This window comes from Eptatretus burgeri, chromosome 3, assembly GCF_056783735.1.
Source record: "Eptatretus burgeri isolate ZD-2024b chromosome 3, Ebu_testis_v1, whole genome shotgun sequence".
Lineage (NCBI taxonomy): Eukaryota > Metazoa > Chordata > Myxini > Myxiniformes > Myxinidae > Eptatretus > Eptatretus burgeri.
The window spans coordinates 3,798,400-3,825,899 of record NC_140963.1 but is presented as its reverse complement, the minus strand read 5'-3'; the positions used below and the strand labels follow the sequence as shown (position 1 = coordinate 3,825,899).

General features: G+C 43.5%; 1 protein-coding gene across 1 annotated transcript in view; it reads right to left on the bottom strand.

Annotated features, from left to right (window-relative positions):
• Positions 1 to 27,500, bottom strand: part of LOC147029305 (uncharacterized) — a 415,972-nt gene that overhangs the window by 233 nt on the left and 388,239 nt on the right. The window contains exons 33-34 of the mRNA XM_085872263.1: positions 13,681 to 14,238; positions 1 to 290 (exon numbers count right to left, since the gene is read on the bottom strand). The exon at positions 1 to 290 is cut by the window's left edge and continues 233 nt beyond it. Of these exons, the coding sequence (XP_085728389.1) occupies positions 19 to 290; positions 13,681 to 14,238 (830 nt within the window). The 3' untranslated portion in view covers positions 1 to 18. The remainder of the gene's footprint in view (positions 291 to 13,680; positions 14,239 to 27,500) is intronic.

The window sequence follows — 27,500 nt, the reverse complement described above, 5'->3', positions numbered from 1 at the left end:
GTTGAGATACAATCAACTTCATGTGAAAAATTCTCTACTTCGTGTTCTGTAAAAAAATATTATTTGCTGAAGAAGTGTAACCTGCTGATGGTCCAACACTTGGGAGCCGACCGCCTCGCCTCGGCCTCCAACGTGTCTTTCCAAATGGTGATCATGCAGTTCTTGACTGATGTAGGTGCTTGCCAAAGCATTGGTGCCATCAGTGGAGTAAAAGTCAGTTTTCAGGAGCACAGATTCTAAAGCTCTGTGATCATCCTCACATAATTGGCGAACTAGTTTTGACTCCAACACTGTGAATAACAACAGCAACAAAAATAAAAACCATGACTACAAAATATAAAAGGTTTATCACATAAATAATGAGCTCATGAGAAATAATCCCACCAGGCCATCGCACGTTGAAGGAAAATTGAGTTTAGTGCATTAAAGTGATCTCTCAAAGTCACGACACCTTTTGTGGCAGTTTTAAGAGAAGAAACTCTGTTTTACAATGCATCATGGTCTATTTAACACAATAAACCCTGTTTTACAATGCATCATGGTCTATTTTAATATAAGAAACCCTCTTTTATAATGCATCATGGTCTATCTTAATACAAGAAACCCTCTTTCACAATGCATCGTGGTCGATTTTAATATAAAAACCCCTCTTTTACAATGCATCATGGTCTATTTTAACAAAAGAAATGCCCTTTTACAATTCATCATGATCTATTTTAACATTAGAAACCCTCTTTTACAATTAAACATGGCCTATTTTAATATAAGAAACCCTCTTTTACAATGCATCATGGTCTATCTTCGGGCCCTGTCACACCTTGACGTTTTCGCCAGGAATGGCAACGTATAAAAATGCACGTAAAACGTTGGCGTACGCAGAAGTTTTGAGTTTTTTTTTTAAGTTTTGGTCGTATTCATAACGTGTTGGTCGTATGCATAACCTATTAGTAACGGGCACAGAACGTTTCGTTATGTTAAAGATAACTTATACCAACGAATGCTTAGCCTGTTGTCGGCGTTCACAACCGATGCCCAACGATAGTTTAACTTAGTCGTAGCGCGCTGCACGTATTGCCGACGAACTCGTGGCATTCTCTGTTAAAAACCTGCCGCACGCCGATTTAAATCATAACCGCCTGAAAATTGGAAGTGTCAACATCGCAGTCACACCTTGATGATTTAGCCAGCGTATGCCGACCTATGAAAAATGTGTCTAAAACGCTTGGACACGTCGAATACGAGATGGGTAAGTTGTGTATACGTTAGGAGCACGCTGAAAAACAATGAAGTACGCTGGCATATGATGTGGTACGTCGAGTACGTCGGGAAATTTCAAGCATGCTGAAAATTTTACGACGTTCTCAACGTATGGCTCACAAGTTCCGCATACGCTGGCATAAGTTCTCGGCACGCTCCGCGATCGTTTACGCATGTCGGCCACACGTTACTTGTAAGTTACTCAAAGTCGAAACACGTCGAGGTAATGTTTCGCATACCCGAAACTTAATTTTTAACCCACAAGTAACGTGCTTTGAACCTATTAATTGCATGCTTTGAACCAATGTGTAACGTATCTCAAACGCACATTGGCGTATGTAGACAAATTTGATTGACGTCTTCCGGACGACCACAGAACTTACTGAACGTGTTTGTAACTTACAGCTACCGTATAATGACGTATTGGCAGCGTTTAGGGGAATTGGTATATACAAATGGGCTTCACAAGAGGAACCCGTCAGTGTTCCAGACTCCATGTTGAGTCGATGTCAATGTCAGTAGCAGTAGCAGTAGTAGTAGTAGTTGGAGAGAATTTCGTGATGTCGATGTTATTAGTAGTAGTAGTTGTTCGAGAGAATTTAGTGATGTCGATGTTGGTAGTAGTAGTAGCAGTAGTAGTTCGAGAGAATTTAGTGATGTCGATGTTGGTGGTAGTAGTAGTAGTAGTAGGAGTAGTAGTAGTACTTTCAAGTAACGTGTTGCAAAGTGTGAACAACGTTCGTGTAGCGTGCTTAGAAAACGTTACTCATGGGTTCGAAATAAGTTTCGGGCACGCTAAACATTACCTCGACGTGTTTCGACTGATGAGTAACTTACAAGTAACGTGTTTCGACGTGTGTCAACGATCGCATAACGTGCCTACAACTTATGGCCAGCGTAGCGGAACGTGTGAGTCATACGCCGGCATACTTCGTAAAATTTCAAGCATGAAAAAATTTGAGGAAAACCCAAAAGTACAACGTTTAAAGCCAGCGTACTACGACGTATGGCAGTGTTTTTCAGTGTGCTCTTAATGTATACAAAACGTACCCATAACGTATTCGACGTGTACCAGCGTTTTAGACAAATTTTTCATAAATCGGCATACGCTGGCTAAATCGTCAAGGTGTGACAGGGCCTGAAATACAAGAAACCCTCTCTCACAATGCATCGTGGTCTATTTTAATATAAAACCCCTCTTTTACAATGCATGATGGTCTGTTTTAAAAAAATAAAGCCACTTGAAATTCATCGTGGTCTATTTCAATACAAGAAACCCTTTTTTACAATGCATCATCATCTATTTTAATTCAAGAAACCCTGTTTTACAATGCATCATGGTCTATTTTAATATATAAAACACTCTTTTACAATGCATCATGGTCTATTTTAATTTAAGAAACCCTCTTTTACAATGCATCATGGTCTATTTCAAAATGAGAAACCCTCTTTCACAATTCATCATGGTCTATTTTAATAAAAGAAACCCCCTTTGACAATGCATCATGGTCAACTTTAATATAAGAAACCCTCTTTCACAATTCATCATGGTCTATTTTAACATAAGAAATGCCCTTTTACAATGCATCATGATCTATTATAACATTAGAAACCCTCTTTTACAATTAATCATGGCCTATTTTAATATAAGAAACCCTCTTTGACAATTCATCATGGTCTATTTTAATTCAAAAAAACCACTTTTGCAATGCATCATGGTCTATTTTAATACAACAAACCCTCTTTTACAATGCATCATGGTCTATTTAATACAAGAAACCCTGTTTTTCAGTGCATCATGGTCTATTTTAATATACGAAACCATGTTTTACAATTGATCATGGTCTATTTTAACATAAAACACCCCTCTTTTAAAATGCATCATGGTCTATTTTAATATAAGAAACCCTCTTTGACAATTCGTCATGGTCAATTTTAATATAAGAAACCCTTTTTTCCAATGCATCATGGTCTATTTTTTTTTTTTTCAAAAACCCTCTTTTACAATGCATCATGGCCTATTTTAAAATAAAAAACCCCTCTTTTACAATGCATTGTGGTCTATTTTAATTTCAGAAACCCTGTTTTACAATGGATCATGGTCGATTTTTGTGTAAGAACCCCTGTTTTATAATGCATCATGGTCTCTTTTAATATGTGCCTGGCTCACCAAGTGGGTACACATACTGTTACACAAAGGGCAAAAAAAAAGTTGAGGGAAACATGAAATGCAACCCATTATGTTAATCTGCATGTATTCAAATCGCTAAATCTAAGTTTTTAGACTTGCAGCACGTCCGGTTTTAAAGTTACCACTGAATATATACAACACTGTAAATACATGTTCGAATTTCGAGTTTGGCGTCAGCGTTATGTACGGAATCAGATGAAAAAAAACAACGTAAATATTATATTTTGGGATAAGAAACAGATAATTTTTACTCTGCCCTTTTAAACAGGCTCAATATGTGACAGGAAAAAGAAAAAAACAACACATTTTGAGAGAGTCCGATGTTATAAATTATGAAGAAAACACAGACGAGTTCAGTAGCCGAAAAAGCCACACTTGTAAGCGAAAAATAACGCGAAAATAGAATCTATTTCTTTCGAACAGTTGAAAATAATCACTTTAAACATGAAAAGAAAAACATAATTCTCACCTCTCGGATCCTCATGAAGCACCAAAATAATTATAGCGTTGGTTAAAATGAAGAATTATCAGACAAATGCGAGTCACTTCGTTCGGCTCGGCGGCCTCACGCTGGATTCGTACGTTACGGCTCTCGCAAAGACACGGACACGAAGACAAACGCTGCGCTCGATGGCCAATGGAAATGTGCTGACACGCTTGCAAGTGCCTATTATATCCATCAGTCGGGGAAGTTTGTAAGACGGCAAGATTTTCTAATGCTCGCGTTATTTGCGTCTGACGAGAGATGATGATTCGTACAAAACGGGACGAACACGAAAATCAAGACGGGATTACTTGCGGTCCGAATTTTATTTTTCTGATCACAATTTTCATCTATATTTTTCTGCCGTGAGACTCTTGTCATATTTACAATAAATTAAGGGATATTTGGAATAAAAATCATAAGAAACATTATCAACACTGGACTCATTTTTCTCGACGCAATGGACACGAAGCGTTATGTTCGAATCCATTATTTCATCAGATAGAGTGGATGCCAGAAAACCCAAATAGGGAGACAGAACATCATCAAAACATAAAAGAGACACCAAAGTTCACATTGTGAGTCACTACACTCAAAATAAGTCACATAAGAAACTTACAGTAAAATAACAATTTTACCAATCAAACTGTAACATTTCTAAGGTTAAAATACCCATATTCAGTTGCTTTAATTCATCTTTAATAAAACAGGGAAATGGAGAGTATGATATTGCCAGTTTCTACAGGTTCCCCAAGATGTCCACTTTCATTTCTGACCATTGATGGCTTGTCTAAATACCTCATAATAGTTGAATGTGGAATTTCCCACAAACATACCACAGCATACCCACTTTGTGAGCCATGCACATATGAAAAATCCTCTTTTACAATTCATCATGGTCTATTTTAATATAAGAAACCCTGTTTTACAATGCATCATGGTCTATTTTAATATTAAAAAACCCTCTTTTAAAATTCATCATGGTCCATTTTTTCACATAAGAAACCCTGTTTTGCAATTCATCATGGTCTACTTTAATGTAAGAAACCCTGTTTTACAATTCATCATGGTCTGTATTAATATAAGAAACCCTCTTTTGAAATGCATCATGGTCTATTTTAATAGAAGAAACCCTCTTTTACAATTCATCATGGTCTATTTTAAGATAAGAAACCCTCTTTTACAATGCATCGTGGTCGATTGTAATATAAAAAATTACCCCCATGTGGGTGTGATGGTCATCTCTATAATGTTTTTTACTATCATAATCGATGAACCGTTGCCAGATATCTCCTAAAATGACAGACTTGATAGGTTTTGAAAATGGCTGCTTTCACAACTTCCGTGACCTCGTGACCTTGACCCTGACCTCGAATCCGGGAAAAATATGTCGTTGGGTATCACTCATCGACCTCGACCCACATACTAAGTTTCATCAAGATCGGAAAGAAAAATTGTTGACGGACAGACATTTGGTCCGGCTTTATTAGGTCATTCCGGTGGAGATGACCTAAAAACCCTCTTTTACAATTCATCATGGTCTCTTTTAATATAAGAAACCCTGTTTTACAATTCATCATGGTCTACTTTAATGTAAGAAACACTGTTTTACAATTCATCATGGTCTGTGTTAATACAAGAAACTCTGTTTTCAATGCTTCATGGTCGTTTAATTTCACTAACCCCACTTTACGATCCATCATGGTCTATTTTAGTCTAAGAAAACCTTTTTTGCAATGCACCATCGTCTATTTTAATACAAGAAACCCTCCTTTACAATGTGGCACTGTCCTGTCACTTTTCTTATTGTCAGAAACACTTCCTCACAATATCTGGGAAAGACCCTATAAAAAGAGTAAAATATTGTTTGCATGAACTTACTTGAAGTAAACAGTAAATTCACACAAATAATTCAATGGAGTTAAAGAACCACTGCATTGCACATAAAAAATAACCACTGTATTGTGTCTAAATAACGAATCACTGCATTGTCGCTGTGTGTCATCACTGTGAGAGGTAGTCTCCTTGGGTTAACCTGAGGCGATCCCTTCAGGTGGGTTGCCTGCAATGTCTTATCTCAAAGAGAGGATGATCACCTGTCTCTGTTATCATCTCAGCTCAAGCGTTTGGACATAGATATGACAGCACTCTCTGAGGTTCAGAGACCAGATAGTGGTGAGATTTGTATGCGTACAAGAGATTTGGCCCAGCGCTTGTACGGACTGGATTCTGGGGAGGATGTCGTGAAGATCAAGCTGCGGTGCATCGTTTGGGAATGTCAATATTTCTGACCTTGATTTTGCAGATGATGCAGTCATCTTTGCGGAGACTCGAGATATCCTTTTGGGGGCCCTCGGGGTGCTGAATGAGGAGTCAGAGCTGCTGGGATTACGGGTTTCCTGGGTCAAAACTTTAATCCAGGCTTTCAATGACATCTTGGATGCTGCCATCTTGTCTGTACCTGTTTGTGGCGAGGATGTTGAGGTCACGGAGAGATTCACTTACCTTGGCAGTGATATTCATGTCTCTGCAGGCTGAGAGCCAGAGGTCAGTAGACGTCTGGGTCGGGCCTGGTGAGTCATGGATTCACTGGATCATGGGGTGAGGCGCTGCCGGTACCTGTACAGGAGGACAAAAGTCCCAATCTTCAGGTCCTTTGTGCTTCCAGTTTTGCTCTATGGATGTGAGACTTGGACTCTGACCAGGGATCTGAGACAGAGACTTAATTCCTTTGGGACCGGGTCTCTTCAGAGAATCCTTGGCTATCGTTGGTCGGACTTTGTGTTCAACGAGCGGTTGCTGAGAGAGTCTCAAATGAGATTTGTATATCAATCACTGTATATCAATCATCCATCACTGTATTGTGTAGAAATACATAATTACTGGGTTGTTCATGAATAACTAATCACTGTATTGTGTATAAATACATCATCACTATATTGTGCATAAATACATCATCACTGTATTGTGTATAAATAACTAATCACTGTATCGGTATTGCAGCACTCTCTGAGGTTCAGAGACTTGATTGTGGCGAGATCATGGCAGGTGGTTATACCTACTATTGGTCTGGTTGCTCTGACGGTTACCATACTCAAGGAGTTGCTGTAGCTGTGTCCAATAATCTGACTCCAATGATAATCGAGGTAACACCGGTCAACGAGCATATTATGAGACAAAGGATTCATCACTCCTTCAGTGACATTTCCCTGGTCTCTCTATATGTTCCGACTGAGGCGAGTGATCTCACCGTGAAGGACGCATTCCATGCCACGCTCGAGTCTGTGGTTGATCAGTGCCCCAGACGAGATACTATTCTAGTCTTGGGGGATTTCAATGCATCGAATGGAACTGATAGGGATGCTTATGAGACATGTGTTGGTCCCCATGGGTCTGGAACTGTGAACCTGAATAGCACGAAGTTCCTTGACTTTGCAAGAAGTCGTGGACTTAGGGTGGCTGGTTCATGGCTTCAGCACCCACAAGCTCATCGCTGAACTTGGTATTCCAACGCTGGCAATGTGGCAAAGGAGATTGACCATGTGCTCATTGATGGTCACTGGAGGATGATCCAGAACTGCAGGGTCTACCGGAGTGCTCAGTTCCTCAATACTGACCACCAGCTTGTTGTGGCAACTCTTAAGTTGCAACTTAAATCCAGGAGAATGGTACCATCCCAGCCTAGGCTGGATGTTGGCAAGCTCAAGGATGAGAGGGTAGCTGAAGAGTTTGCAAACAAGCTGAGTGGAGATTTGGGGGGCTTGTGTGCTTCGGGTGATCCTGAAGAGTTGTGGAGTGCCTTCAAGACCAGTGTCCTTGATGTTGCCGGTGGATGTCTTGGAACTCACCGTAGGGCAAAGAAGAATTTTGTCTCTCAGGGGACACTGGATACCATTGACCAGAGTCGCAGGGCCAGGCTGAATGGCAGAGCTGAGCTGTTCAGGGAGCAAAGGGGTAAAACTGTACGTGCGCTAAGGGTGGACAAGGAGGGCTATGTGCAAGGAGTCTGTGAGGGAGTAAAGCATCACCTGTGGTCAAGTGATTCTCGTCCTGCTTGCAGAAGAATTCGCACATTGCGTTCATCCAAGCCCATCCCTCGGTGTACTTCAGTTCGAGCAGAGGGTGGTGGGCTTTTGACAGAGGAGTCCGAAGTGAAGGCCCGATGGGCTGGTTCTTTTGAGCTGTTGAACCAGGCTGATCCACCAGCTGTCGAGTTGGACGTCAGGGGTGTTACAATCCCTATTGCTGACCCTCCAATCAACTGTGGTCCACTTTTGTTTGAGGAAACTGGCTGCGGTGAACCGGTTGAAATGGGGTGAAGCTCCAGGGATCTGTGCCATCCATGCTGAACTTCTTAAGGCTGGTGGAAATGCTGCACTCATGTCGTTGCATGCAGTTCTTTGCTCTGCCTGGAGCACAAGCATCATCCCCACTGGCTGAAAGAGGGGACTTGTTGTCCCTCTCTGGAAAGGGAAGGGTGATCACCAAGACTGCAACAACTACCGAGGGGTGATGCTGCTCTCAGTGCTGGGCAAGGTCATTGCTCGGATAATTCTTGATAAGGTTCGCCACCATCTGCTTGAGCTACAGCGTCCAAAGCAGTCAGCCTTTACACCAAAGAGGTCAACGATTGGCTGTATCCTTGCTCTTCAGGTCCTCACCGAACACGGATGAGAGTTTCGGCAGGGGCTGCTTGCAGCGTATGTTGATCTCCATAAAGCGTTTGATTCAGTGAATCGGGATGCCCTCTGGAGGATTCTTGGTTTTCATGGGGTGCCACCAAAACTGGTCGATCTGATGTCTGAAATCTACTCTGGTACTGAGAGTGCTGTGAGATGTAGTGGTACCATCTCTGACTTACTTTCAGTTGTTACTGGAGCTCATCAGGGGTGTGTACTGGCCCCCACACTTTTCAGCACTTGTGTGGACTGGATTCTGGGGAGGATGTCGGAGAGATCAAGCTGTGGTGCATCTTTTAGGAATGTGAAGATCTCTGACCTTGATTTCGCAGATGATGCAGTCATCTTTGCAGATACTTTAAATATCATTTTGGGGGCCCTCGAAGTGCTCACTGAGGAGTCGGAGCTGCTGGGATTACGGGTTTCCTGGGTCAAAACTAAGATCCAGACTTTTAATGACATCTTGGATGCTGCTGTCCTTGTCTGTACCTGTTTGTGGTGAGGATGTTGAGGTCGTGGAGAGATTCACTTACCTTGGCAGTGATATTCATGTCTCTGCTGGCTGTGAGTCAGAGGTCACCAGACGTCTGGGTTGGGCATGGGGAGTCATCGATTCACTGGATCATGGGGTGAGGCGCTGCTGGTACCTGTGCGGGAGTAGGAAAGTCTGAGTCTTCAGGTCCTTGGTGATTTGATTCTTACTCTATGGATGTGAGACTTGGACTCTGACCAGCGATCTGAGACGGAGACTTCATTCCTTTGGTACCAGGTCTCTTCGGAGAATCCTTGGCTATCGCTGGCCGAACTTTGCGGCCAACGATCGGTTGCTGAGAGAGACTCAAATGAGATTTGTTACCTGCATAATCCGTGAGCGTCAGCTGCGGCTGTATGGACATGTGGCTCGTTTTCCTGCCGCTGATCCTGCTTACCAGATTTTCTCAGCGAGGGAGTCTCGTGAGTGGAGGAGGTCAATAGGCCGACCACGTGCCTCGTGGTTGTAGCAGGCTGATCGGCATCTCAAGGAGATGGGGATGGGCCAGACATCTGCCTGGGGGGTGGCCAGACGGAGGCCCCTGGAGTACCGGCAGAAAGTGGACGCAGCGACGCGCTGCTCTGGCACATGCTCCCATACCTGACCTGACTGTATTGTGTTTAAATCACGAATCGGTGTATTGTATATAAATCACTAATCACTTTGTTGTGTTTTAACAAATGATCACTGTATTGTGTATAAATGTGAAATGCATATCTCAGTTACTGAAGTTACACGATCACATTGTACTGGGTGTGTTCATCACTCCTGAGATTTTGGGAAGGTGACATTAATGGAAGTTGAGACATTAGTTTTATACCAGTTCATTCATTTACATTAGTCATAGTTAAACCAGTTTGAGCATTTATATACAAGTGTAAACCAAACTATCATGAGGCTTTCACACTAACCTAAGATAAAGTATGCTACTGGTGTATATTGATACTCCAAACAAATTGATAGGTCTAAACAACTTGTGTGGTTTGGTGTGGTTTTGTTGTGGGTTCTTCAGTAATGCATTCTCACAAAATACATGGAATATACAGTACATTGAGAAAAAAAGGACAATTCTAAAAAGAAAAAAGTGATGTACAACATTTTGGAATGATAGTTTTTTTATACTTTTTGAACAACGCATATGATGGCTGGATAAGACATAAATTTAGAGGACATGTAAAGCAGAACACAAGCTGAGTGCATCCACTCAAAATGGGATGGAACAAGATTACTTGCCAATAGTTGACGTGGGTTTAAACACAAAACAAAGTAAAATTCAATACTTAGCCCAATTTTAGTCCGAAACTCAAAATTGGCTGTCACAATTTTGATTTGCCCAAGAAAGATCGTGGCTGACAGTGAGATCCAGGAGTTTGAATGACTGAACTTCCTCAAGAGGATTATTAAGAAAGGGGATGGGAAGATTTGCCAGATGGTCCTTTCAGAGAGAGAGAGAGAGAGAGAGAGAGGAGAGAGAGAGAGTGGAGAGAGAGAGAGAGGAGAGAGAGAGAGGAGAGAGGAGAGAGAGAGGAGAGAGAGAGAGGAGAGAGGAGAGAGAGAGGAGAGAGAGAGAGAGAGAGAGAGGAGAGAGGAGAGAGAGAGAGAGAGAGAGAGAGAGAGAGAGAGAGAGAGAGAGAGAGAGAGAGAGGAGAGAGGAGAGAGAGAGAGAGAGAGAGAGAGAGAGAGAGAGAGAGAGAGAGAGAGAGAGAGAGAGAGAGAGAGAGAGAGGAGAGAGAGAGAGAGAGAGAGAGAGAGAGAGAGAGAGAGAGAGAGAGAGAGAGAGAGAGAGAGAGAGAGAGAGAGAGAGAGAGAGAGAGAGAGAGAGAGAGAGAGAGAGAGAGAGAGAGAGAGAGAGAGAGAGAGAGAGAGAGAGAGAGAGAGAGAGAGAGAGAGAGAGAGAGAGAGAGAGAGAGAGAGAGAGGAGAGAGAGAGAGAGAGAGAGAGAGGAGAGAGAGAGAGAGAGGAGAGAGAGAGAGAGAGAGAGGAGAGAGAGAGAGAGAGGAGAGAGAGAGAGAGGGAGAGAGGAGAGAGAGAGAGAGAGAGAGAGGAGAGAGAGAGAGAGGAGAGAGAGGAGAGAGAGGAGAGAGGAGAGAGGAGAGTGAGAGAGGAGAGAGGAGAGTGAGAGAGGAGAGAGGAGAGTGAGAGAGAGAGAGAGAGAGAGAGACAGACACAGAGAAAGAGACACAGAAAGAGAGATACACAGAGACAGAGAGAGAGAGAGAGAGAGAGAGAGAGAGAGAGAGAGAGAGAGAGTGTGAGTGAGTGAGTGAGGGAGTGAGAGAGAGAGAGAGTGAGAGAGTGAGTGAGTGAGAGAGGGAGAGAGTGAAGGAGTGAGAGAGAGAGAGAGAGAGAGTGAGAGAGTGAGAGAGACACTGAGAGACAGTGAGAGAGAGTGAGAGACAGTGAGAGAGAGTGAGAGAGAGTGAGAGACAGTGAGAGAGAGTGAGAGAGAGTGAGAGTGAGAGAGACAGTGAGAGAGTGAGAGAGTGAGACAGTGAGAGAGTGAGAGAGACAGTGAGAGAGTGAGAGAGTGAGACAGTGAGAGAGAGAGAGAGAGAGAGAGAGAGAGAGAGAGAGAGAGAGAGAGAGAGAGATCACGAAAGTGTTGAGATTTGTCAGGATTGAAAGACATATTTCAAGTGTTTGACTAGCTTTTAGTTTTTTTCAAAATCTGAAGAGAGGGTAAAGACTGCAGCCTGTCTGTCTGAATGATGAGAGATGCCATGGCAGAGGGTGGAGTAAGCAGTAAATAGATAGAGGATTTTCCAGACTGTCAGAGAAATCATTCATGGAGATCAGGAGTGGAACTGGGTCAAGAACAATGCCTTGGGGCACTCCAGCCTCGACAGGGAGAAGAGATAAAAGGATTTCATTCAGAGGCACAAGTTGGCTCCGAGCGTAGAGGAAGTCAGTAAGCCATGTGTGCAGTTGATCTTGGATGCTATTGCAAACAGTTTAGAGAGCAAGGCAGGATGTCAGACTGTTTCAAAAGCATGAGATATGTTCAGAGAGCCAGCCCTGATCTCATGTCTGAAACTGAGGACCTCCATCCATTGTTGGGTGAGACGAAGCAGCACGTCCAGGGTGGAGTGACTTGGTCTGAATCGAAATTGGTGATCTGAGATGAGGTTGTTGGAGAAAAGAAATAATTTCATGTCAACTGTGATGATGGATTCCATGACCTTGCTGATGAATAGAAGTTAGCTGATGGATCTCCAGTTGAGAGGATCAGTTTTTGCACCTTTTTAAGTAATTCAGTGATGTTGGCGGATTTCCAAGCAGATGGAAGATAACCAAGTGCAAATGACAGGGTGAAAATGGCACAGAGAGGATGTGAAAGAGCAGCAGAGCAGGTTTTTAGGACATGTGAGCTGATGCCGTCAAGTCCAGTGGCAGAGTAAGAATCGAGGGTTGAAATAACCTTCTCCACCTTCTCAGGTGCAAAAGACACAGAGTCCAGGAGCAGTTGGGGATGACAAGGAAGGATGGTTCCCGAGAGTGAGGGGTTAGGGACACAAGATTTGGAAGCAAACACAAAATTGAGGCATTCGGCCTTCTCACCAGTGGAATCGGCTGTGGTGCCAGTTGTATAGAGGGGAGGGATGGAGGGGGAGTATATACCAAAGACAGACTTAACAAGGCACCACCAGGTTTTAAAGGAGGGAGACAAGTTTGAGAGTTCAGACTTGAGATTGGAAAGATGTTGTTTCCTGGCTCTCCTGAGGATAGACACACATTTGTTCTGCGCTTTGTGGAAGGAAATGAGATTGCTTTCAGTAGGATTTTCCTTCCATTGGGCGAAGGTAAGTTGTTTTAGGACAACTGCCTCACCACAAGCTTCAGTGTACCATGGGCGGGAGGGAAGGGAAGGAGAGCTGAAGACGAGATGGGATAAATCTGCGCACGCGAGAGAGCAAATTTATTTGAAAGAATTCCCAGGACGAGTTGATGTCAAAGAAAGTGGAGATGGGAGACCAGTCTAGAAGTTTGATGGCTGCTTGAAGTCCCTGCCAGTCAGCCTGTGTGAAATACCAGATTCGTCGGCACTGAGGTGGTCCTCCAATGACAGCCAGAGAGATGACCACTTTCACAAGCATATGGTTTAATGATCGTTTATAATAAATCCAGGAATTTTCTTTTGCAAAACGAGTTTTCCCCGAAATTTTTGACTCATTTGACACCCAGTTTCAGTTGATTAAAAACAAATACTTGATTGCCAATTGTTGCACCCAAAGAACATCTGTATGGCATTAAGTTTATGAAAGATGAAGAGGTCAATGCACACCTTGTTAAATGGTTGCATACCCATGTCAATGATTTCTACACACATGGCATAAAGGGGCAGACACTTTTATGGGATAGATGTGATCTTACAGGAAGGGAATACCTTGAGATATAGGTGATGTTTCATCAACTTCCTTGTATTTTTTTTGATTTTCCAGAATATCACATCCAGGTTAAACTTGAATTCCCCTTTTAAAAAGCATGATACAAGAAAAAAACAATGATGTAAATAAGTGAAGTCATTGAGCAACCATACCTGGAAGTGTATTGTAATCATCAATAAGCAACACGTGCTCATCGTTTGGGTCGGTTGCAATCAAGTTCAACTCGGAAAGGAAAGCACCATGCGCAGGGTCACTCATGTTGGCGATGCCAATGGCAAACATCTCGATGCTGCCAGCGTGTGCTTCACGCACTGCCATATCCAGTTTTATTGGTTCACGCTTGTCCGTTTGCCCATCAGTAATTACGATGGCAACGCGCTTCACACTAGGCCGTGCACCTCGGAAACCTTCCTGTACTGCTTTTCGGATAGCAGTCCCCGTGTAAGTTCCCTCTCCTAAGTATGGCATGCGGTTTATTGCTTGCCCGATCTCGTGTTGTGTTCTGTAACGGTTGAGGCCAAACTCGAGGCGCACCTCAAGGCTGTAGAGCACCAGTCCGACACGTGTCGCATTGTCACCCACTGTGACCTTGTCCACCACGGCATTAACAAAGTCCTTAATGATAAGGAAGTTACCAGGCCCCACACTTTCTGAGCTGTCGATCACAAACACCAATTCCATTGGTCGTTCCTTACACTTCCGTCCACACCCTACAAGGATGGGGTGTGTGTGTGAGGTGGGGCAGGGGGGGTGACAATAAACACATGTGAGTGTGAGTTTAAACAATTTATGCAATATTGTCTTTTAAACAACAATCATAACAAAAAAGTGCAGGCTTTCACTATTCTGTTTTATTTTGGGGATCGCAATGTCTTGAAATTTTGTTTTTACAATCTTTACAAATGTGTAAGGTGTGACCGTTGTCCTTCACCCGAGAGATAAAATCAACATAAAGTTTTACTATTGACAACAATTCCAATTTAGATTATCAACACTTCTGAAAAAGTATCATAAACTTTTCAATAAACCATGAACGGTACAGTACAGTACTTCGATTTAGGCTTCAGTGCACATTAATACCATTATCCAAAGAGTAGACTGTTTGTGAATATTTTTAAAGACCTAATTGCTGAGTCAATGTGGTTAGATATTCAAAGAAGATGAGAGATTGTAGCTTAGGAAATGGGATGAATGAGTAAGGGAGAATATGGAAGAGGGATGATGGAGGGGTAAAACAAAAAGTTGGAAGGAGGAGGTAAGATGGATCTTGACATGAATCATCTCAATTTTAACGATGAAAGTCAGAAAACTCTTGAGAGAAGGGATAGATCATCAGGTTTAATGGTTTTTTTTGGGGGGGGGAGGGGGAGGTTCGCTTGAGAACCGTGCTAATTAACAAAAATAAATGGTGATGAGGAATGGAAGTAGAGACATGTAAGGATGAACAATATTTATGACGGTAGATTTTTCTTTATTCAGATGTTTAAAAAGGAAACCAAATCTTCAGTCCGAACCGATAAAATTAGACGAGCAAACTGGAACCTGGGGCGTTGACCACACCATTGTGCATTTGCACCACAATTTAGACATTTCAGTGCATGTTATGTTGGAGTGTGCACAACACATGTGCAGGCATTTAAATTTTCATATAATAAACGTCGTCTGTAAAGAATAATTACCTCAAACACATTTTACCAAGTAAGCGTGCACTCACTTCCACCTTCCTCCCCCTTACTGTTCTCGAGTTATTTGTGAAAACCGTTGTCCTTGAACCGACATTACCATTTTTTGGTATACCTTGTTGAGGCTCGCATGAGAGCGAACACACAACGCACAGCAAAGCAAGGGGGGGGGGCATGAGACAAGAGGGGCAGGAGTGGGAAGGACAAAACAGTGGGGAACAGAGACATTAGGAGTTCTGTGAAAGGGAGAGGGATGGGGTGGGGAACATGGGGAATACAAGATGGACATTACAGGAACTTTCAGGAAGGAAAGCAGGGAATTTGAAGGAGGTGGGCTTGGGTGGATTATCGGGGGTAGAAAAGATCGAGGATTTGGATGGGGTATGATAAGAGGTGGTGGTGAACAGCTGCTTTGAAGGCCTGGAGGGAAGAATGGGATTGAATAGAGTGAGGGAGTTTATTCCAAAGGCAGGGAAAAAGAGGAATGAAAGAGTGAAGGTGAGCAGTGATTCGTGATTTTGGTAGTTTTACCAGAAGGGGTTTTTTGGCGGACCTTGAGCGCCCTGCGGAAATGTGATGGGGACAAATCGCAGAGAGAGCGGGGGGGGGGAGGGGTGAGGCTGCAGAGGAGACGGTAGAAGACAGAAAGATCACCGACCAGCCTGTGGTGAGAGAGTGAGAGGCCCAAAGACTCAGACTCATTGCGGGAGATGCCAATGATCCGAAATGCCTTGGTTTCCACAACATGAAGCCGAGAAAGGTGAGAGGCAGGAGCACCAGCCCAGAAGGGAGAGCAGTACTCCATCAGGTTGTGGACGAAAGCTTTGTAAGTGGTCAGGAGCTCAGGTGGGCCGAGGAAGGACTTTGCACGACGGAGGATTCCGAGTCGTCGACTGGCTTTGGAGGCGAGGTTTGAAATGTGGCTTTCCCAGGAAAGGTCATGGCAGATAGTGAGACCCAGAAGCTTAAAAGAAAGGACTTCTTCAAGAGGATTGTTGAGAAAGTGGATGGGGGGGGTTCTAAATGGTCCTTTCGGAGAGACATAGTGAGAGTGTGAGAATTGTCCGGATCGAAAGACATGTTCCACGTATTGGACCAGTTTGTGATTTTACCCAGATCTGCAGTGAGTGAAGAAGCTGCTGCATGCAGGTCTGAGGGATGACAGATGGTACGGCAGAGGGTGGAGTCATCAGCAAAGAGATAAAGAGGATTTTCCAGAGAGGCGGAGAGATAATTTATGAAAAGCAGAAAAGGAACAGGGCCCAGAACGCTACCTTGAGGAACTCCAGCCTGGACAGGAAGAGGGGATGAAAGAACTCCATTTAGGGCCACACGTTGACTGCGACAGGAGAGGAAGTCTGTGGGCCATGAGTGTGATGGCCTTGGATACCATAGGAAGAGAGTTTGGTGAGCAGGGCAGGGTGCCAGACTGTGTCAAAAGCACGTGATATGTCTCGGGATATGGCTCTGATTTCATGTCCGGCATTGAGGACCTCCATCCATTGTTGGGAGAGCAGAAGCAGAATATCCAGGGTAGAGTGACCTGGTCTGAAACCAAATTGAAGATCGGAAATCAAACCATTGGAGAAGAGGAAGGATTTCATGTCTGAAGCGATGATGGATTCCATAACCTTGCTGATGATTGGCAGAAGGCTGATTTGGTCTGTTGTTGCAGGGATCTGTTTTTGTACCTTTTTTATGCAGGGCAGTAATGTTTGCTGATTTCCAAGCAGAGGGCAGATGACCTTGAGCAAATGAGAGGGTGAATAGAACAGAGAGAGGGTGAGCAAGAGCAGAAGCGCAGGTTTTTTGGACACGTGGGCTGATGCCGTCTGGACTGGTTGCAGAATCTGAGTTTAGGTTTGACAGCAAGCTCTCCACCTTGTCAGGAGAAAAGGACACAGAGTCAAGGGACAGTTGGGTGCAACTGGGTAAGGTGGGTGGAGAAAGCGATGGGTTTTGGACACAAGATTTATCTGCAAACACCGAGTTTAGGCATTCAGCCTTTTCACATGCGGTATCAGCAGTGCGGCCATTTGAGGTCAGGGAGGGGATGGAGGGGGAACAAACACCAGAAACAGATTTGATTATATGCCACCAGGATTTGGAGGAGGGAGAGGGGTTTGAAAGTTTGGACAGGAGCTTTGAAAGGTGTTGTTTTCTGGCTCTCCTGAGGGTAGATACACACTTGTTCCGAGCTTTATGGAAGGAACTGAGATTACCCTCAGTTGGGTTTGCTTTCCATGAGGCAAAGGCAAGTTGTTTCAGGACAACTGCCTCGCCACAAGCTTCAGTGAACCAAGGGCGGGAGGAAGGGTAGGACAACTGAAGACGAGAGGGAATAAATCTGTGCATGAGGGAGAGCAAGTTTCTTTGAAAGAATTCCCAGGATGAGTTGATGTTGGAGAAAGTAGCGATAGGAGACCAGTCTATAAGTTTGATAGCTGCTTGGAGACCCTGCCAGTCGACTTGAGTGAAATGCCACACTCGACGGCAGTGAGGTGGTTCTCTGATAATAGCCAGAGAGATGTCCACTTTGACAAGGATGTGGTCAGAAGAACCGATTGGAGCAGCGGAAGAGCAGCAGATATTGTCAAGGAAATTTGTCAAAATCAGATCCAGAAGAGATGGAGTTGTATTGGTTGAGATCCAGGTCAGGAAGTTGACCGATTGATTCAGTCCCAATGAGTCACAGAAAGCTTTTGCTGAAGTGCCATGACAGGTGAGAGGTACCCACACCTAGCCAACTGGCATGATGACAATTGAAGTCGCCACATATGAGGAAGAGAGAGTTTGGATGAGAAGATAGAAGTTTGTCCATGTTTTCGGATAGTGAGGTGTAGATGGAGTCATCACTGTTTGGTGGACGGATCAGTACACATATAAACATGAGGTGGGAGTGGAGGGGAAGCCGTAGCCAGAGGTATTCCTGGGGGTGTGGGTGAGTGAGGAATGGAGTCTTTGATGAAGAGAGCAACTCCTCCACCAGGACGAGGTTCAGGTCTGTCATACCGGAGGAGGGAGTAACTGGGGAGAGATACTTGGGAGTCAGACACGTCTTGGGGGAGGAAATTTTCTGTGAGGCAGATTATGTCTGATTTGTCAGTGGCAACCTGTATGGAAAGATCTGATAGGTTTGAGCGGAGGCCCCGGATATTTGAGGTCCACACTGTTCATGAATAGGGAGGAGGCTTTGGGTGCAGGGGGTGAGAGGGGAGGGGGAGGGAAGGACAAGGGACGAGGGGGGGGGGAGGTAAGGAGTGTTGTTGAAGGAGTGTGGGGAATTGCAGAATAGCGAGGGGAGGAGGCCGGATGAGGCGGAGAAAAGGCTCTGTGGTGCTGGGGGAGAGGGTGGACAAGAGAAGGGGCAGAAGGTGGTTGAGGATTTGAGGTGGAGTGAAGGGATGGAGGTGAGAGGGTAGTGGAAGGAGGCAGCTTTGTGGATGAGAGGAGGGGCAACTTTGAGAAGGGTGGGTGAGGGGGATGAATGGTGGGGGAAGGGTGAGTGGGGAGAGTTGAGGAAGAAAGGTGAGGGGGGAGTTTTTGAGAGAGGTGAGAGGGAGGCTTGGAGGGAGAAGAGTGTGATGGTTGCTTTGAGAGGGAGGGGTGAGAGGGGTGAGTTGGCACTGAAATTGGAAAAAAAGAATGGTTGATGGAAAGCGAACATTCATAGCAAACTGGGGTTTTTTTTAAAGTTTTAGGTCAGAGATCCCATTAAACACATTTCTTGATGGATGCAATAAAGGCAAATTCAGAGAATGGAGAGAAGAAACGCTGTAACAGTTGGATTTTTTAGGGAAGGTATGAAGGAAAAGTCGAATTGAGAGCAGTCTGGTGAAATAGAAGAAGAGTAGTAATTATGATACAGTAAAGAGTATCACACGTGTGAAAGAGGAAGATGAAGCATTATAAGAGATCGTTTTTATTAGTATTATTATTGTTATTGTTTGAGAGAGTTTTCATAAGATTAGGTCATGGAAGTGTTGTTGAAAAAATGGTGAGGTGAATGGTGAAATTGGATCGGTAAATGCAGGGGGTGTAAAAGATCACGTGGTTACGGGAGAAGCAATTGGCTATGGGAGGTGTTGAGTCAAAAGTGGAATTATTTATTTTAAATAAGGATTGCGTAACATTCGAAAAAGGGAAGGTTGAAGTAAAATTGTGGAAGTGTGTAGTGAATTTGGAACGGTACATGCAGTGTGAAGCTGCTGGGTCTATAAAAAGTACCAGGAAGAGGAGAGAGAGAGAGAGAGAGAGAGAGAGAGAGAGAGAGAGAGAGAGAGAGAGAGAGAGAGAGAGAGAGAGAGAGAGAGAGAGAGAGAGAGAGAGAGACAGAGAGACAGACAGACACACAGACAGAGAGAGAGAGAGAGAGAGAGAGAGAGAGAGAGAGAGAGAGACAGACAGACAGACAGACAGAGAGAGAGAGAGAGAGAGAGAGAGATAGAGAGAGAGAGAGAGAGAGAGAGAGAGAGAGAGAGAGAGAGAGAGAGAGACAGACGTGGTGACAGGAGGTGTTGAGATCGAAAGGATACAAGGAAGATTATTATTTTTTGATGTATTTTTGAAGAACAGGAAAGATTCGGGAATGGAAGGTTGAAGGAAGAAATCGTGAAGGTAATGGCGAGAGAGGGTCAGCTCAGTAGAATAAAGATGGTGTGCCGGCAGGAGGAGGAAGAAGAAGAAAGATCGAGAATCGTGAGTGTGCAAGGGGAAAGGTTATTTTTATTTTTTGGGGGATTTAAGACAAGAAATAGTGATTAGTTGGGAGGGATGGGGGACGTTGGGAAAGTGGGGAAGATAGAAATTGAAGGTAATGGGGAGAAAATACAAATAAACACGATCGTACACCGAGGGGAGGGATGGATCGGCCTCAAGTGCCCTGAAAAGGCCCTGTCACACCTTGACGATTTAGCCAACGTATGCTTGACATGTGCAAAATTGGGCTAAAACGCTGGCACACGTCGAATAAGTTATGGGTAAGTTTGTATACGTTAAGAGCACGCTGGCATACGTCGTAGTATGCTGGCATACGTCCTAGTACGCTGGCATACGTCATAGTACGCTGGCATACGTCATAGTACGCTGGCATATGTCGTAGTTCGCCGAGCTGTAAGGCAAATTTTCCATGCTTGAAATTTCCCGACGTATGCCAGCGTATGACTCACACCTTCTGCATAACGTTGATATAAGTTGGAGGCACGTTACGCGATCGTTGACACACATCGACACACGTTACTTGTGAGTTACTCATAAGTCGAAACACGTCGAGGTAATGTTTAGCATAGCCGAAACTTATTTCTAACCTATGAGTAATGTGTTGTAGGCACGTTACGCGATCGTTGACACACGTCGACACACGTTACTTGTACGTTACTCAAAGTCGAAACACGTCGAGGTAATGTTTAGCGTACCCGAAACTTATTTCTAACCTATGAGTAACGTGTTGTAGGCACGTTACGCGATAATCAACACACGTTCCATGTACGTTACTCATAAGTTGAAACACATCAAGGTAATGGTTAGCGTCAGTGTTCCAGACTCCCTGGTTTTTTTTTTTTTTTTTTTTTTCTTCGGTATGACGGTGATGTTAACATTTCGATTTCTAGAGCAGTTATAATATAATATAATAAAAAGGCTGCCGCTCAACGATTTAAATCATAACCGCACTAGAAATCGAAGTGTCAACATGACCGTCATACCAAAGAAAAAAAAAGCCCCAAAAAAAAAAAAAAACAGGGAGTCTGGAACACTGACGCTAACCATTACATTGAGGTGTTTCGACTTATGAGTAACGTACAAGTAACGTATGTCGACGTGTGTCAATGATCGTGTAGCGTGCCTATAACTTATGCCAGCGTATGTGGAATGTGTGTCATACGTCGAGTACGTCGAGAAATTTTCAACATGCTGAAAATTTCTCGGCGTACAATGACGTATGCCAGCGTACTACGACGTATGCCAGCGTACTACGATGTATGCCAGCGTACTACGACTTATGCCAGTGTGCTCTTAACGTATACAAAACTTACCCATAACGTATTCGACGTGTGCCAGCTTGGTTCGGCAAATTTTTCATACGTCGGCATACGCTGGCTAAAACGTCAAGGTGTGACAGCAGCTTCACACTTCAATGTCTAGTGCGGTTATGATTTGAATCGTCGAGCCGCAGCCTATTATATGAATAGTTTACGCCACGTGATCATCGGCGATACGCTGCCGCGCTATGCGTAAGTTAGATTATTGTTGGGCATAGGTTGTGAACGCCGACAACACGCTCAGCATTCGTTGGTATAAGTTATCTATATGTGATTAAAACGTTCTGTGTACGTTACTAATATGTTATGCATACGTCCAAAACGTTATAATACGCCCAAAACTTTAAAAAAAAAAATCAATAGTTCAGCGTACGCCAGCGTTTTACATACATTTTGAGACCTTGCCATAAGCTGGCGAAAACGTCAAGGTGTGACAGCCCCTTTAGGAGAGTCAACATGCCGGCACTATGGTAGACATGGTAATGAGACGGTTACCATAAAAGGACGAATTAATGGGACAACCATACCTGTAAAAATCGAAGCAAATAACCTTGTTAAACCTCAGGCACCCCTGAATGGTACAAATTTTGTGTGTGGATATAAGGCATACTCATGGCTACCAGTGGGATAGAAGGAATCATGCTATTTGGGATTTGTACTACCCAGGATTCGGATCACTGACCAATCGCCTTTTATACCACAGGCCAGATCGAAAAGAGCCATTTCAGAAGTTGAGAGGTTTTTCATGATTGCATTCCCCTTTTATGGAGCTGGCAAAAGTGCAAGAGAAATTATCAATTTGGCAGCATCATTGGAGAAATTGGCTAACACCACCAGTGAAGGATTTCACAAAACAAGTGCCGAGCTGGTAGCTATACGGACAACCGTTATGCAAAACCGCATCGCTCTGGATATGCTTCTTGTAGAGAAGGGAGGGACTTGTGCAGTCATAGGGGTGGAATGCTGCACATACATTCCAGATAATTCAGAAGAAATTGATAATTTGGCTGAGAAAATTAAAGCTGAAGGTGCAAAATATCATGATTTTAACAAGGGATGGTCAATGGGATCTTGGTTGAAGGGAATATTGGGTAGTTGGGGAGCCTGGATAATCCATTGGTTGTTCATAGGGCTCATGATATTCATAGTTGTGATTGTTGTCATCGCTTGAATTAAAAATCTAGTCAGGGAGTGCGTGAGACGATGTTCTTCCGCAGCAAAGAAAACAACAAAAACGGAGACGGTCCCGGGGAAGCCTGCTGTGATTGCTGTGGTCAAGCCTCTGCCAACACTGCCACCTTCTCTATTTTCCCCGATAATTCACTCCTCTTTTTCTCCCCAACCCATAGAACCTGAAATGTACTGTGAACTTGAGGGGAGTGTTGACCCACTGCTCAAACTCACATTGGATGAGTGTCTCAAATTGCTTGCACCAATAAAGGGGATGGGAAGAAATATTATCTAAACATTGCCTTGTTGGAAAATATTGGGATTTTAAACTTTCTTATTTTTACTCTGGCTTGCAGTTCGAAAGAATTATATTTTTCTTGTCGTTCATTACGAACACTAGTTAGTTAAAAAAAAAAATATATATATATATATATATATATATATAATTTTTTTGTGCATAAAATAACTTTGTATGAGTCGTTTTGGAAAGTAACTTTGCTTCCTCATAACCTATGCCTAAGTCATAATTGTTCAAATGTATCCACTATTCTACAGAGGGGTTGGGTGTTGTTGGACCGGTTGGGGGGTTGAGAGGGGTCTCTTCATAGCCGAGGAAGTGCAGGGGGGGGCCTTTGCACCGTCATGGGCCACTTGGAGTTGACCATAAGAGTGGACCACCTGTGAAGAAGACTGCTGCCTGCCGTCCTGCCGATCCATGGACACTCCATCTCTCAAAATTATTGTGCAGCCGTGGTGTTCCTTCTCCACTATGTTTCAAAGTAACAGAGGAGCAATTGTGGAGCTGTTGAACATCTCCCAACACTCAAAAACAGCCATTTTTGGTGGAAATACTTTAAACGGTCAAAATAACCTTTTTTAAAAAGGTTACTTTCATTTTTATTGATTTATCTTTACTGCTGAACATCTGGCTTGGAGAGCAAAAAGATGGTATGTTGTGATAAAGATCTTCCTGTCACATTGACCAACAACAGATCTTCTTGCTCATGAAAGATCAATGCTTTGCCAGTCCAGGGAGAGAAAACAGTGCTGGGGTGTTGTTACCTCAAAAGAAAATTATCTCTGAGAATGGAATCCAAATAGAAACCTGATGGAAGTTGGGTAAATCATGAAAACAGATGGCCTCACAAGGGGGGCAGAACAAAGTGTATATATATAGTAAGCCAAACTGCTAAGTGAGCCAGAGTTAGATTGAGCTGGTATACTGCAGGTATTCTGTGCCTCACTGAAGGCCCTGTCACACCTTGCCGATTTAGCCAAAGTATGCCTGACGTGTGCAAAATTGGGCTAAAACGCCAGCACACGTCAAATACGTTATGGGTAAGTTTGTATACGTTAAGAGCACGTTGGCATACGTCGTAGTACGCTGGCATGCGTCGTAGTACGCTGGCAAACGTCGTAGTTCGCCGAGCTGTTAGACAAATTTTCCATGCTAGAAATTTCCCAACGTATGCCAGCGTATGACTCACACATTCCGCATAGTGCTGGCCATAAGTTGTAGGCACGTTACGCGATCATTGACACACGTCGACACACGTTACTTGTAAGTTACTCATAAGTCGAAACACGTCGAGGTAATGTTTAGCGTACCCAAAACTTGTTTCTAATCTATGAGTAATGTGTTGTAGGCACGTTACATGATCGTTGACACATGTCGACACACGTTACTTGTAAGGTACTCGTAAGTTGAAACGCGTCAATGTAATGGTTAGCGTCAGTGTTCCAGACTCCCTGGTTTTTAAAATTTTATTTTATTTTATTTTTTTAATTTTATATTTCTTCGGTATGACGGTCATGTTGACACTTCGATTTCTAGTGCGGTTATAATATAATATAACTAGAACGGGCACTCATAGAGCGCATACCTTCACCGCCACTACTTTTTTTGTTCTTGGTATGAGTGTGGGGAACTGGTTTCATATGAATGGTCTTATGACACAAACCACATATCTCTAATGTCATGACCCCCCCCCCCGACTTTCGGAGGCTACGGACTAAACAACAATCAACTCACGTCGTTTTGGCGAGTCTTCACTCGCAAGCTCGGTGAATACAACGTTTCAACAAGAGAAGGTGATCTCGTTTGATACTGGTCTCATGCAAATCGAATAAGAATTGACTGAGTTATGCCGAAAACCGCATATTTTTCAAGGGCGTGACCCCCCCCCCCCCGACATTTTACCCCAACCGGTGACATGTGTTATGACGTCATTGTGTCAGAAGATTGTGCATTAAATTCTGAACATTTTGGTGCTGGGTTCATGTAAAGCGGACAAGAATTGACCGCGTTATGACAAAAACCGCATATTTTTCAAGGTCGTGACCCCCCTGACCTTTGACCCCTAACCGGTAACAAGAGTATGGGCGTCATTGTGTCATATTGCATATCACAAGATGAGGCATTGAATTCTGAACATTTTGGCATTAGTTGCATGCAAATTGAATAAAAATTGACCGTGTTATCATAAAAAGACGATTTTGACCTTTTCGTGACCTTGACCTTTGACCCGAATGATCCCAAAATCTAATCGAATGCTTCCTGGCTAATAACCAATCATCCCACCAAATTTCATGCAATTCGGTTTAATACTTTTTGAGTTATACGAATCACAAGATTACAAATAAATAAATAAATAAATAAATACACGCCGACCAAAACATAACCTTTCGCAGAATGCGAAGGTAATTAAAAGGCTGCCGCTCAACGATTTAAATCATAACCGTCATACCGATGAAGAAGAAAAAAAAACCGGAGTCTGGAACACTGACGCTAACCATTACCTTGACGTGTTTCGACTTATGAGTAACGTACAAGTAACGTATGTCGACGTGTGTCAACGATCGCGTAGCGTGCATACAACTTATGCCAGCATATGCGGAATGTGTGTCATACATCGAGTACGTCGAGAAATTTTCAACATGCTGAAAATTTCTCGACGTACTCGGTGTACACCGACGTATGCCAGCGTGCTCTTAACGTATACAAAACTTACCCATAACGTATTCGACGTGTGCCAGCTTGGTTTGGCAAATTTTTCATACGTCGGCATACGCTGGCTAAAACGTCAAGGTGTGACAGCGGCTTCACACTTCGATGTCTAGTGCGGTTATGATTTGAATCGTCGAGCCACAACCTATTAATAGCCTACGCCACGTGATCATCGGCGATACGCTGCCGCGTGCTATGCATAAGTTAGACTATCGTTGGGCATAGGTTGTGAACGCCGACAACACGCTCAGCATTCGTTGGTATAAGTTATCTATATGTGATTAAAACGTTCTGTGAACGTTACTAATACGTTATGCATATGTCCAACACGTTATTATACGCCCAAAAATTAAAAAAAACATCAATAGTTCAGCGTACACCAGCGTTTTACATACATTTTGAGACGTTGCCATACGCTGGCTAAAACGTCAAGGTGTGACAGCGGCTTTAGACAAGTTCAACGAAAACTCACAAAATACCAGGATTTTTGAAACAAAACCGAACTAGGAACACAGTCACATGTCGGTGAGAAAATAAACAGTTAAAACGGGACAGATAACGACCGGAAACTTAACTTTGAGATCGTCAGCAGAGAGCCCTGAAGGAGACCTGCCGATTCTCCAAACCCAGAACCGGAAGCCAATTGGACACCTTCAGTGTCCAATTGTAGAACTGGAACAAAATTTAATGAGCACTTCCTTGATTGGCATCGAAGTGCTCTGCAAAATTTCAGCTTGTCTGACTCAAGCATTTTCAAGTTATTGTATAAATAGACAGATCTCACAACCTCACCTTGTCTCTCAGGAAAGACTGTCTGGTGAACCCTCCCATCTACGTCCTTAACAATCCTCTTGAAAAACTTCAGTCACTCAAACTTTTGAACCTCACTATCAGCCATGATCCTTCTTGGGCAAACCACATATCTAAATTGCCTCCAAAGCCAGTCACTGACATGCAAAGTCTTTCCTTGGCATATCTGAACTTTTATCTGCTTGGAAGGCCTTCATCTGCAGCTTGATGGAGTTCTCCCCTCTGGGCTGGTTTCCCTGCCTCACACCTTGCTCAGCTTGAGGCCATGGAAACCAAGACTTTCAAAATCATTGGAATCTCCTGTGCTGAAGCTTAGTTTCCAGGCGGATGATGTTCACATCGCAGATAGGTCGGTGGTGTTTCTGTCTTCTTCCAATCTTTCAGGTCTTGCACATCCTACCCTATCCGTGCTTGTTCTCCCCAGGTTTCTGCAGGGTGCACATGGTTTACGAGTAACCCCCTTTTGGTGACATTCCCAAAATCTAGAATCACTGCTCACCTACACTCATTTGTTCCATTTTTTTTCTCCACCTGTGCAATCAACTTCCTCAGTCTCTTCAATTTCATTCTTCCCTCTAAGTCTTCAAGACAGCTGTTCACCACTATCTCAGGTCACCCCCAATTTACAACCATGATCTTTTTTACCCTCATTAGCCCCTATCCAACCCCTCCCTTTTCCAGGTTAACTGTTTTCCTTCCACTTCTGTGATTGAGAGTTTGTGGCTGTATCCATCCTTTTCACCAATCATAAGCACCGCATTGAAAGCATTGTAACTCACTGAGTTTCCTCCCCTTGCTCTCAATCTTCCCCACATCTCTTATCCCTCAAAGTCCTCCTCTATTTTGTCCCTCCATCTGGCTGTTGGTATGTTCATCCACCCCCTCTTTCTACTGTTCTTTTTATTCCGCTACGTCATGTTACATTCTGTGTTGTGGCTCGTCCATAAGCCTGGACTCTGTATTGATTAGAAAAACAAAAAAGGCAAAAGCCACACATGAGCAACACAGAAAGCCTTCCCATTCCCATTTCATAATTTTTACTCATAAACAGACAAACCAAAATGGATAAAAGCAAAATGCTCAAAGAGCGACACTTGGTGAAACAATGAAATAGAATGGCACACAGGAGAGCGCAAACCTCCGTCAGGCTGAACAGTAGTACCGTATTTTCCAGTGTATAAACCGCACTTTTTTATCCGCAAAAAATGTAAAAGTTGGGGGTGTGATTAATACACGGGTATAGAAAAAAATCAATCTTAAAAACG